Raw genomic sequence first — 10097 nt, 5'->3', positions numbered from 1 at the left:
CCCGGTCCCGCGCAGGCGCCCTAAGCCCACGTCCCGCCCGCCCCGGCCCGGGTCGGCCTTCTGCGCAGGCGCGCTGGGCCTGGCGGGGGACTCGGGCCCGCGCGCGGAGCTGTCATCATGGTCCCGCCTCCGCCGCCACTGTCGCCGCCGCTATGCACCCTGCCTCCCGGCCCGGAGCCTCCCCGCTTCGTGTGCTACTGCGAGCCAGAAACTGGGGACCAAGGTGTCTTCCACCTCCAGTGAGTGAGTGGGGTCCGGGTGGGATGGGCGCGCACCGCAGCGGCTGCGCTTGACGCCCCCTATCCCCAGCGTGACGAACGGTGTGGAGCTCTGGAGCGCCAACGTTCCGCCTGACAGCGAGGCTGCGCGCGTGCGTACCCGCCCGGGGTCTCGGGCGTCCGGGGGCGCGAGGGTTTGGGACGACCCCGCGGGCGTTGGGCCCCGGACGGCTACTGACGGGGGGGGGGGGCTGTGCCCGCAGAGAGCCCGCGGCGGCCTGGGTGCGGACGAGGACCTCGCCGCGCGGTTCAGGTGAGCCCTGGCCCAAGGAGATGGGGTGGGATGGGAGAGCGGGGACGGGCGGCCGGGCCCAGGGGACGAGCACCCAGCTGGCTCCCCAGGATCGCCTGCCAGCAGCAAGCCGTTGCCTTCAGCCTGCGGGAGGACAGCGCGTCCCTGACCCTCTCTGGACCGCCTTCGACGCTGACCTTTGACCTCTCCAAGGTGCCCGGCCCTGAGGCAGTCCCCAGGCTGCAGGCGCTGACCCTGAGTCTGGCAGGGCGAGTGTGCAACCTGGAGCAGCGCCTGGCAGGTAGGGTGGCCCAAGGCGCCTGCACCCTCGCTGGCCCCTGCCCAGGTGTGCTGCCCTCCTGGCAGTGAGCGTGGTGCCTCCACTTTCTCCCCAGCTGTGGAACAGACAGCTACCAGCCCCAGGAAGAGCCCCCGGCCGGCAGGGCCCCCACTCTTCTTACCAGGTAAGACGTGAGTCAGGGGTGGGCTGGCTCTGTCCTCTCCTCTGGAGCTTTGCACCCCACATTAGCCTCCAGCTCCAGAGAGGCCTTGTCTACGTGGAGGGGTGTGTCAGGGTGCTCCTGAGTCCAGGAATCCCCCTTCCTGTTTCCCCAGACCCGGATCCCCAGCGAGGCGGCCCTGGAGCTGGGGTCAGGAGACGGTGTCCAGGGGAGTCTCTCATCAACCCTGGCTTCAAGAGGTACCTGCCACTCTGGCCCTGCCCGTGTGGCCACCCGCCGCTTCTGTCACTCTCCCTCCACACTGCTCCTCTTTTTTTCCTCCCAGCAAGAAACCAGCTGGTGGCGTGGACTTTGATGAGCCCTGAAGGGAAGGCAAGACACCAGGCCTTTCAAGGAGTCTGCATGGGAGAGAGCACTACCCCCACGGCTCACCCAGCTGTGCTGCTGGTCCCTTGTCTTTCTTAGCCATCAAATAAATAGCTGTCAGGTGGAGGCTCTGGTTTGGGATTAGCCGGGAGAGAGGGCAGTGGGCGGGCCCAGGATGTGAGCTGGCACTCAGGGCTCCCCTCTCCTGGGGGAGGCTCCAGACTGGTCAGACTCACCCAGCAGGGAGGGCCAGGGCACCCGGGGCTTGGAACTCTGCTGCACCCTTCTAGGCCCCGCCCTGGCAGGACCCAGACCACTCCTGCCCTTGGGACCCTGCTGGGAGGAGGCTGGTGCAGCCTGCAGCCCAGGAATGTGGGCCTACCACACCCACTTGTCCACACTCAAGGGCTTTGATTCCCACCCTGCCTGGACATTCCGTGAGCCCCGCCCTGCCCGGCCTGACTGGTTTGGGAGCCCAATCCAGTCCCCCAGATACCGGGGCCTCGCCTCCTGGCTTCTGTGCTGGGCACCCTGGCCTCTGGCGGGCTCCGCGTGGGAGGCTGTGCCGCGCCCTGCCCCTGGGCTCCCGGCAGCCTCATTGATGTCATCTTGACCTGAGCGGCCACTGTGGGCGCGAGGTGGCAGTAACCCGGGCCTCTTGCCCCTGAATGTCAGAACACGCTCATTGAGGTCAGAGAGCCTTTATAAAGGGAGCGGACAGGCGCTATCGGGGTTGCACGGCGGGCCGGTAGGCGGCCAAGATCTCGGCGCGGTGCGGACACGTGTACTTGAATTCCTTCTCCTGTAGCGCGCAGTCCAGGTAGCGTCTCACCGCGCGCAGCTCAGCTGGGATGGGCGCCCGGCGGAAGTGCGCGCACACGGTCTGCAGGGACGCGGGCCGTCAGGGCCTCGCCCCACGCCGCCTCCTCGCCCCGTCCCGCTCCCCGCCAGCCCCAGCCGGTGCTCACGTCCACTATGTGCAGCTTGGGCAGCAGCCCGCAGTCGGCCAGCGTGAGCTGGTCCCCGTCCAGGAAGCGGCGGCGCGACTCCGGCAGCTGTGGATCCTGCGCCAGCTCGTGCTCCAGCGGAGAGCGCAGGTAGCTGTCCAGCTTGGCGAGCGCGCGCAGTAACTGCTGGTGCAGGGCTGGGGGCGACGCACGGTCAGGACGGGCCCTGGGCAGAGCTAGGGCAGGACTGGATCCCAGCGCGCCCTGCCCCGCACGGCCCGAGCCTCACCGTTGTCCTGCGCGGGCGCGGGGTTCTTGATGAACGCGGAAAACTTGTGGAAGACGTCGTTGCCAGCCATGTTGGACTCACGGTACCGCGGCGCCAAGCTGGGGAAGCTGTGAGGTGGTGGGCATGAGGGACCTGGCTGGACCTCTGCGCACACCCCCTTAGTGCCACGTCCCGGCTCTGACCTAAGGCTACCTCCCGGGACCCCACCTGTTCCCCCCCCCCCGTGTGTCTCACTTGGGCGGCCCCAGCGTCTCCTCCAGGAATTCCTCAATCTGCAGCGTGTCGGTCTTGGCATCCCCATCATAAAGCAGGATGGGCAGCTGTGAGCCAGGCGCGAAGTCCTTCAGCACGTCCAGCGCCCTGTAGGCACCAGGTGGAAGGGAAGTGGCAGCCCCAGGTGATTGGGCGGGGAGGGGGGGTTAGGGGTAGGCTGGGTCTCACCTGCGCGTGTCCACGGTGGTGAGGGTGAAGGGTACCCCCTTGAGAAGGAGGACCATGAAGAGCCGCTGGCAGGATGGACAATGCCCAATGCTCTCTCCGTCCTCACTGGCCTGGGCAAGCAGAGCAGGCAAGTGGGGCTGAGAGCAGATCTTGAAATCCTGCTGCCTGGCTGGGTGGGCCCCTGCCTCTTGCTGCTGGGGGACTGGCGTAGCTGGGCTCAGCTTGTCCCAGGACTCAGTGAGAGCCCTTGACTTGGAGCCTTGGAGGAAGGGAGGGGGTGGGCAGTGGGGAACTGCCTCCTGGGACTTATCTCAGAGCTTGGGCACAGGCCAAGCCCTGGGGCACTAGGCCCCTCGGTAGGCTGCTGTAGGGCCTAGCCAGGTGTTTTTTTCAGTGATTTGCCCCCCAAGCTGGGCACTGTGGCTGGGAGTACACAGCTCTCCCAGCTCTGGGGTGATAAGGGACCAAGGCCTGGCAGCTCCCAAACACAGATGTGGACACTGACCTGAGAGTGGGATATGCTTGGCCCTGGTACTGGCTGCCACCTCCCCACCAAGGGACTGTCCTCCAGGAGAGCCGGCTGGCGCAGGACTGAGCTGCCCACACCTTCTTGGAGTGACTGCCCAGGACTGTCACCCTTTGCCTGGGCTCAGTGGGTCTGCCAACACCCACTGCAGGAGAAGGGGCTCAGACCCACCACCCAGCTCCTCCCCCAGCCCAGCTGGCCCCAGAACCTTTACAAACAGCTGCAGCTTGGCGGATTCGGCCATGGTAGAGCTCAGCTCTCCGACCTGGTGTGGGGCACAGGGTGGGGACTTGGAGCTCTTTAAGCCTCCCTGGGCACCCCGCCCAGGCTAGCCTGGGCCCCGCCCCCTGGAGCCACCCAGGCAGGCAGATGAGCCAGTCCAACCCACATAGCTGACTGTGGGATGTAAGGAGCCTGAGCCCAAAGTGTCCTGGCGTGACAGTGAACCCTGTGTCATGGAGGCAAGCTGGAGATGGTCTGGTCTTGCTGCACCTAGACTGAGGCCTGAGTGAGCACTGGGAGCACCTATGGGTGCTGGCAGGTGAGAAGCCGGGAGAGCTTGGCCCAAGGGTCATGGGGGTGGCATCGGTCAGGACACCCCTAGGGCCCCAGTTCAGGCCCCGTACTATGGCCTCCCTGCAGCCTATGCCATGTGATAAGGGCCCAGCTCAAAAAGGCCAGGGGTAGGTAGGTAAGAAGTGCCCAGCCTGGCCCCTAGTTCAGTGTCTCCTTCAGCACCACCACAGGACATGGCCACAATGAAGCCCACCAGGAAGAGATGCCCCTCCTGCTTGGCTGTCAAGTGAGCCCTTCCCTGGGTGGCCCACATTCCTCATGAGCCTCTGTGGCAGATAAGCCGGCACTGGAGTTCACATGGGCTCAGGCAGGGGTCCAACCTGCCAACTTTAGGGAGGGGTAGAGGCCACCATGCTGGGCCTGGGCTAGCTGGGAAGGCACAGCAGGTGGCTCATCCAGATCTCTACCTACCATTGGCCAGGCTCTTCTGCCACTGGGGCCTGCAGCTTGGCACTCCCTGTGGATGTCCAGGTGTCCACCCAGCCACCAGGGGTTTTTGTGGGCCCAGGGTGCCAACAGAGGCCTGGTACTATCCATTGGTCACATGAGGGACCAGCATGGCCACCTTGTCCTCCCTGGGTCAGGTTCAAGCTGGTCAAGACCCCACAGTGCCCTGGCTGACCCCTCCCCGATCCCCATCCTGGTCAGGCTCCCTGAGACACCAGCCTCCTCACGAGTCTTGGACACTGGCCATGTGTGGCTCTACCACCCTTACCTCTGCTTCTCCCTGGAAGTCGAGTTTCTCCTCCATCTCTTGTCTACCTGAGCTCCCAGGGTCAGAATTTCAGCTGCAGTCAGGGACCCCAGCACTGGTTTCCAGTGTCCCTGGGAGGCAAACTGCCACCAGGGAGAAGCCCAGAGGCCTCCACATGTGCCGGCAGATGAGGCACCTGCACAAGTCCCCAAGGAAAGCAGGTAGGAACAGGAGACACAGATGGCTCAGACAGAAAGCGCACAGCAGCAGTGCCTGGTGCCTCATCTCATGCGGGTCTCAAGAAGCTGAAGTGTGATAAGGGCTGGGCATAATGGGGCAGGCCTCTTGCCCACACTCTGGGAAGCTGAGGGAGGGGGTCACAAGTTGGAGCCCACCTGGGCTACATAGCCACTTAGCAAGACGGTCCCAAAATTCGAACCAAGTTCTAAAAGGGACTGGGAGGGAGCTCAGTGGTGAAGCACCTCCCGGACCCACTCCTGGTACTACAAAAAGAGGGGGCGGGGACCTGCCCCATCACGGCAGCCAGCAGATCCATGGTCACCCTGTCCTGTGGCTGTGGTCCGTCCGTGCATTGTCACTGTATGTGCCACCCTGTATCCCAGCTACCTGGCTGGCCTGGAGCATCCCTGCTGCAGCATTGGTGCCTGCTGCTCCACTGACAGCAAACCCTGGCCACTGCTCTTCCTGCCCAGGGGAGGCTCCTGGTGTGTCCTGGGCAGGCGACAGAGTGATGGTCACTCATGCCTACCGTGGGTGGGCATCTAAGCACTGCTGGCTGATTGCCTCCCACGAGTCTCGACACTGGAGTTCTGGCCTCAGGACTTCACATCGTGACAGGTACAGGGTGGCCTGGTTGTCAGTGCTGAGGCGGCCTCTGTATGATGCGGCCTTATGAGCAGGGAGCCCGGGAGTCCTGGGGCGGGTACCTGCTTGCCCTGAATGAGCAAAGCCTGCAGAGATGCAGAGGGATATGGAGGACATCACGGAGCCACAGGCCGTGTGTCCACAGGCCAGAGTTCCCGAGACTGGCCGAAACCTGGGAAGCTGGCATGGGCCTACGACACCTTCTTGGGATGCTCAGGGGAGTCAGCCCGTCGCCCCTGGTCACTGAGGTCTGACCTCAGACCACAACGGAGTATGTAGCTGTGACTGTGTTATGCTATGTGCTGGCCACAGGGAAGGGATACACAGCAGGGAGGGGTCAGGAAATGGAGGGAAGCGTCATCCGTGTGCACCTGTGACCCTGTTCCGAAGCCACCTGCCAGTGACCCCAGAGCATATGCAGCTCCCGATTGCTGTTCCCCACACCATGTGGCTTTTCCATCCATGTTCAGAGCGAACATTCAAAGGCACCAGGACGGGCTGAGGTGACTCGGGAGTACAAGGCGAAGGATGCCAGGACAGGAATTCACCGCCCCAACCTCGATGGCACCCACAGCCTATCTGGGTGGGAAGGGCCGTCCTGCAGCCTCTCCGGCCCTGCAGGGCCCAGTGCCCTCTGGGGGCTGCTGGCCGAGCTTCACCGCTGCCTTGGAGGTCCGCTCCCAGGCGGCCTTCCTCGGAGTTTCTATTCACTTGGCAAGGGCTTCCCTTTCCTCGTGTCTCTTTCTCTTCCTTCCCCTCCTTGTAGTGCTGAGGATCGAACCCAGAACCTCACACATGCCGGCAGTTGATCCCCTACCAACCTCCCCCCACTGCCCTTTTCATCTATTTTTTTTTGGAGGGGTCTTGCTAAGTTGCCCAGGCAGGCCTCAAACTTGGGATCTTCCTGCCTAGCCTGCCTCAGCTGGGTGTCACTGCTCCAGGCCCTGAGAATTTTTTTTTTTTTTTTTCCTGAGACCTTTTAAGGGTGCCTTTCCTTAGGGAGACACAGATCTTCTAGGTGGAGGACCTGCCGCTGCTGGGTGCTGTCCCCAGCAGAGCTCTGTCCCCTGAGCACTTAGTGACAGGTTCTGGCCCTGGTATGAATTGCTGAATCATCATAGTGGTCATCTAATGTGGCTGAAGCCCTTAAAACAAAAGCCCATCTTCCCCAGGACCACCTCCCGCTCCTTCTCCAACTCAGCCCAGGGTGCAGTTTCCTTTCACCCTTCCTGCCGCCTCAGGGAAGACCCCAGGCAGCTCCCTCAGGTGTATCCTAACATCCCCTCCAAACCCCGCCCCTGGCAAAGGGCCCCGAAAGCCTCAGCCTCCCTTTGTCCATCTCCAGAGAATCCCTCATCTTCCCCAGATTCTCTCCCTGTCCTCCAAGATGATAAAGCCCCTGTCCCTTTTTTCTTCTGTCTGTTTCTCTGCTGCACCAGGCACCTGAAAAAATCTATCACCTAGCAGTGACCCCAGCCTCAGACCTGTTTCCAAAGATGGCCCCAAAATGTTCCCTCATGGTTGTATGGAGAGACCCTCGCTCCAAAGTGGAGGGTAAAGATGGAGCCTTGTGACGGGGGCACAGCCCTGCTGGGAGCCACCTTGGAGAGGAGCCAGCTGAGCACCTACCTCGCAGCTCAGTGTGAGGGCGAGATGGAGAATTCAACCTGGCGGGGAGCAGGGTTCAGGCCGGCAGAAGCCCCAACTTCGGGGGCACTGACGTGCAGGCTGCCCAAGGTGCTCTGCAGCCGGCTGCCCGCAGGGCACCCACCGCCACTTTCTGGGATTAGTCCGCACGGCTGTGGGCTCCGTCTGCCTCTCTGTCACTCTGTCTACCGGCAATAGCAGACACATGGTGAAGTGAACTTTTTTTTTTCTTCGTTGTTTATATGAGTGTGAACATTATTTCTATTTTTGTTGTTCTGCTTCTGCTCTGTTCCTGTTTTTATCTTTTCCTTCTCTCTTTCTTTCCTGTCTTCTTCACCAGTTTCCCAAAGTCTACATGATCTTCCTTCCTCTATCCCTGCTTCTAGTCCCTTCTTTTTTTTTTTTTTTTTGTGGAACCTGGGATTGAACTCAGGCCCTTGCGCTTGCCAGGGAAGCGCTTATTCCACTGAACTATCTCCCCGGCCCACTAGTCCCTTCTTTTTCTTATATTTCTCTATTTTTTAAAACCATAATCCCTTTTAAATATTTTTTTCCTTCAAAGAAAATGTATTTAGTACGAGGTCCTCAGGGTCTCCCTACACAGCTCAGACTTGTAGCGATTCTCCTGTTTTCAGTCTCTCGAGCGCTGGGATTACAGGCGTGCCACCACGCCAGGTCTCCGTTGCCGGCTCAGCGTGCCCTGGGGTCAGGGCCAGCACCACACTCCAGGACTCAAACCCTGGTCCCTGCCTCTGCCTAAGCAGGGGCTTTAATCCACTGAGTTATCTGACTGGCCCTCTTAAATATTTTCCTCTGAGGGTAAAATCAGCATTTTGAGGGCAAATTATTGTAAACAATTTTTTGTCTTTTTGAGGCAGGGTCTCGCTGTGCACATTGGGCTGGCTTTGAGCTCACTTTGTAGCCCAGACTGGTCTTGAACTCACAATGATTTTCTTGCCTCAGCCTCCTGAATGCTGGGATTGCAGGTGCACCCAGCCCATACTTTAAACAATTTTCTTTTCTTTTCTTTTTTTTTTTAAATTCATTTATTTGTTTGTTTGTTTGGTACAGGGTCTCCCTACACAGCTCAGACTTGTAGCGATTCTCCTGTTTTCAGTCTCTCGAGCGCTGGGATTACAGGCGTGCACCATCACACCTGGTTTTGGTGGCCAGCTTGGCACCTGAGACCTGCATAGCACGTGGCACAGGGGATCCAGGCCGCCTGGACTCTGTGGCTGGCTCAGCCCACCCTGGGTGTGGGGCTGGCAGGGCATGTGGTGCCAGGGATCCAACCACAGTCCCTGCAGTCCCTGCGCTTGCCTAAGCAGGTGCTTTAGCCTGCTGAACTGTCCTGTGGGCCCCTTGATGCTACTGTCTGCTGGTGTGCTACTCAAAGTGACATCCTTGTGCTAAGCAGTTGTCGTTTCTGGTATACCAAGAGGGGACTGCCTGAGAGTCATAAAGAACCCGACAGGTCGGTGCTAAAGAATCAGGCCCACGAGCCGGGACATAGCTCGGCAGCATAAGCAGCAGCTTCTCATCCCGATAAACTGATGAAGTAGGACCTCGCAGCAGACTCAAAGCTCAAAAGCCAGCTACACGCGGATGAAACCTGTAAGCAGTAATCTGGTCCTCAGAGGTCTGAATACTAGCAACAAAGCCACCTGCCACATGCAGTTTACAAGCATCAACCAAAGAATTAAACTTAAAAAATAGAAAGTGAAAAGACACATAGGCAAGATTCAACTCCAGGGCCGGGGAGATGGCTCAGTAGAATAAGTGCTTGCCTGGCAAGTGCAGGATCTTGAGTTCAATCCCCGGTTCTGGAAAAAAAAAAAAAATAACTGCACAAATTTTTCCAAGAATGGAAAGAATATATATATAATTATTTATGGTAAAAACACCTATACCAAGACATGTAATAGTCCAGATTTCAGAAATTCCAGGTGTGGTGACACAAGCCTGCAATCCCAGCATGAGGGAGGCCGAGGTAGGAGGATTACTACCAGTTTGAGGGCAGCCTGGGCTACATAGTGGGCTCAAGGCCAATCTAAATTACACTGTGAGAACCTGTCTGAAAAAATATTTAAAAAGGAAATTCAACACAAGAACAGAGTATTAAAAGCTGTAAGAGAAAAGAAACAAATTGCCTACAAAGGAAAGCCCGTCAGACGGGCGCTCAGGGAGAAGGCTCCAGCCTCTCTCTTCCACCTAGTTCACCCCTTGCACTTGCCAGGACCAGGAATCCATCTCCCTGGCCCCCTCCACCTAGTTTTTATTTTAATTAATTAATCTATTTATTTATTTTATGTGTGTGGCCAGCTCAGCCCACCAGGGCTCAGCCCACCAGGGGGCGTTCTGGCTGGCATGTGGCGCTGGGGGATTGAACCGCGGTCCCTGTGCTTTGCTAAGCTTGTTCTAAGTATGTGCTTTAGACCACTGAGCCATCTCACCAGCCCTCCACCTAGTTTTTTAAATGGGTTCTTGACTGCACTCTTTTCCTTCACAGTGTGCGTTGTGCTTCAGACTCTGAAGGATGCAGTTCCAAAACATCGTGACCAGATTCCTGGTCCAGGACTCGTGCTTCTCCCAAACAGTGACTGCACTGGAGTAAACGTCTAGCCTTTCTGATCCACCTAGGGTACATTAAAGACCTTAAGAAGATTCTAAAATCATTTTTTTTATTTTTTATTTTTTTTTATTTTTCAACAAATAATACACTGCATATATTCTTCTTAGTGGTTAATTGCTGTAC

At 58.8% G+C, this 10097-nt stretch overlaps 2 protein-coding genes and 1 pseudogene across 5 annotated transcripts; 2 read left to right on the top strand and 1 right to left on the bottom strand.

Annotated features, from left to right (window-relative positions):
• Positions 1-50: 50 nt before the first annotated feature.
• On the top strand, positions 51-1463 carry Paxx (PAXX, non-homologous end joining factor). 2 transcript variants are annotated; one of them, XM_023700342.1, is made up of 7 exons: positions 51-239; positions 310-370; positions 482-531; positions 654-811; positions 906-974; positions 1126-1210; positions 1297-1463. In XM_023700342.1, the coding sequence occupies exons 1-7, from the start codon at positions 118-120 to the stop codon at positions 1334-1336; spliced, it is 585 nt and encodes a 194-aa protein (XP_023556110.1). In that variant the 5' UTR covers positions 51-117; the 3' UTR covers positions 1337-1463. The 2 variants fall into 2 exon arrangements, with proteins under 2 accessions (XP_023556110.1, XP_004640566.1); XM_004640509.2 differs by having other exon boundaries at positions 52-239; positions 621-811.
• Positions 1464-2029: 566 nt separating this feature from the next.
• Positions 2030-3818, bottom strand: Clic3 (chloride intracellular channel 3). 3 transcript variants are annotated; one of them, XM_023700340.1, is made up of 6 exons: positions 3755-3818; positions 3015-3124; positions 2808-2933; positions 2574-2680; positions 2306-2481; positions 2030-2220 (listed from the first exon to the last, which is right to left on the bottom strand). In XM_023700340.1, exons 1-6 carry the CDS (start codon positions 3782-3784, stop codon positions 2062-2064), a joined length of 708 nt encoding a protein of 235 aa, XP_023556108.1. In that variant the 5' UTR covers positions 3785-3818; the 3' UTR covers positions 2030-2061. The 3 variants fall into 3 exon arrangements, with proteins under 3 accessions (XP_023556108.1, XP_004640434.1, XP_023556109.1); XM_004640377.2 differs by having other exon boundaries at positions 3749-3810; XM_023700341.1 differs by having other exon boundaries at positions 3759-3799.
• Positions 3819-7255: 3437 nt separating this feature from the next.
• LOC101591580 overlaps positions 7256-10097 on the top strand; it is a 12932-nt pseudogene continuing 10090 nt past the window's right edge.

The sequence above is a fragment of the Octodon degus genome, unplaced genomic scaffold, assembly GCF_000260255.1.
Source record: "Octodon degus isolate 3935 unplaced genomic scaffold, OctDeg1.0 scaffold00123, whole genome shotgun sequence".
Lineage (NCBI taxonomy): Eukaryota > Metazoa > Chordata > Mammalia > Rodentia > Octodontidae > Octodon > Octodon degus.
Note: the sequence above shows the minus strand (reverse complement) of the source record. Positions and strands in the feature narration are given on the sequence as shown.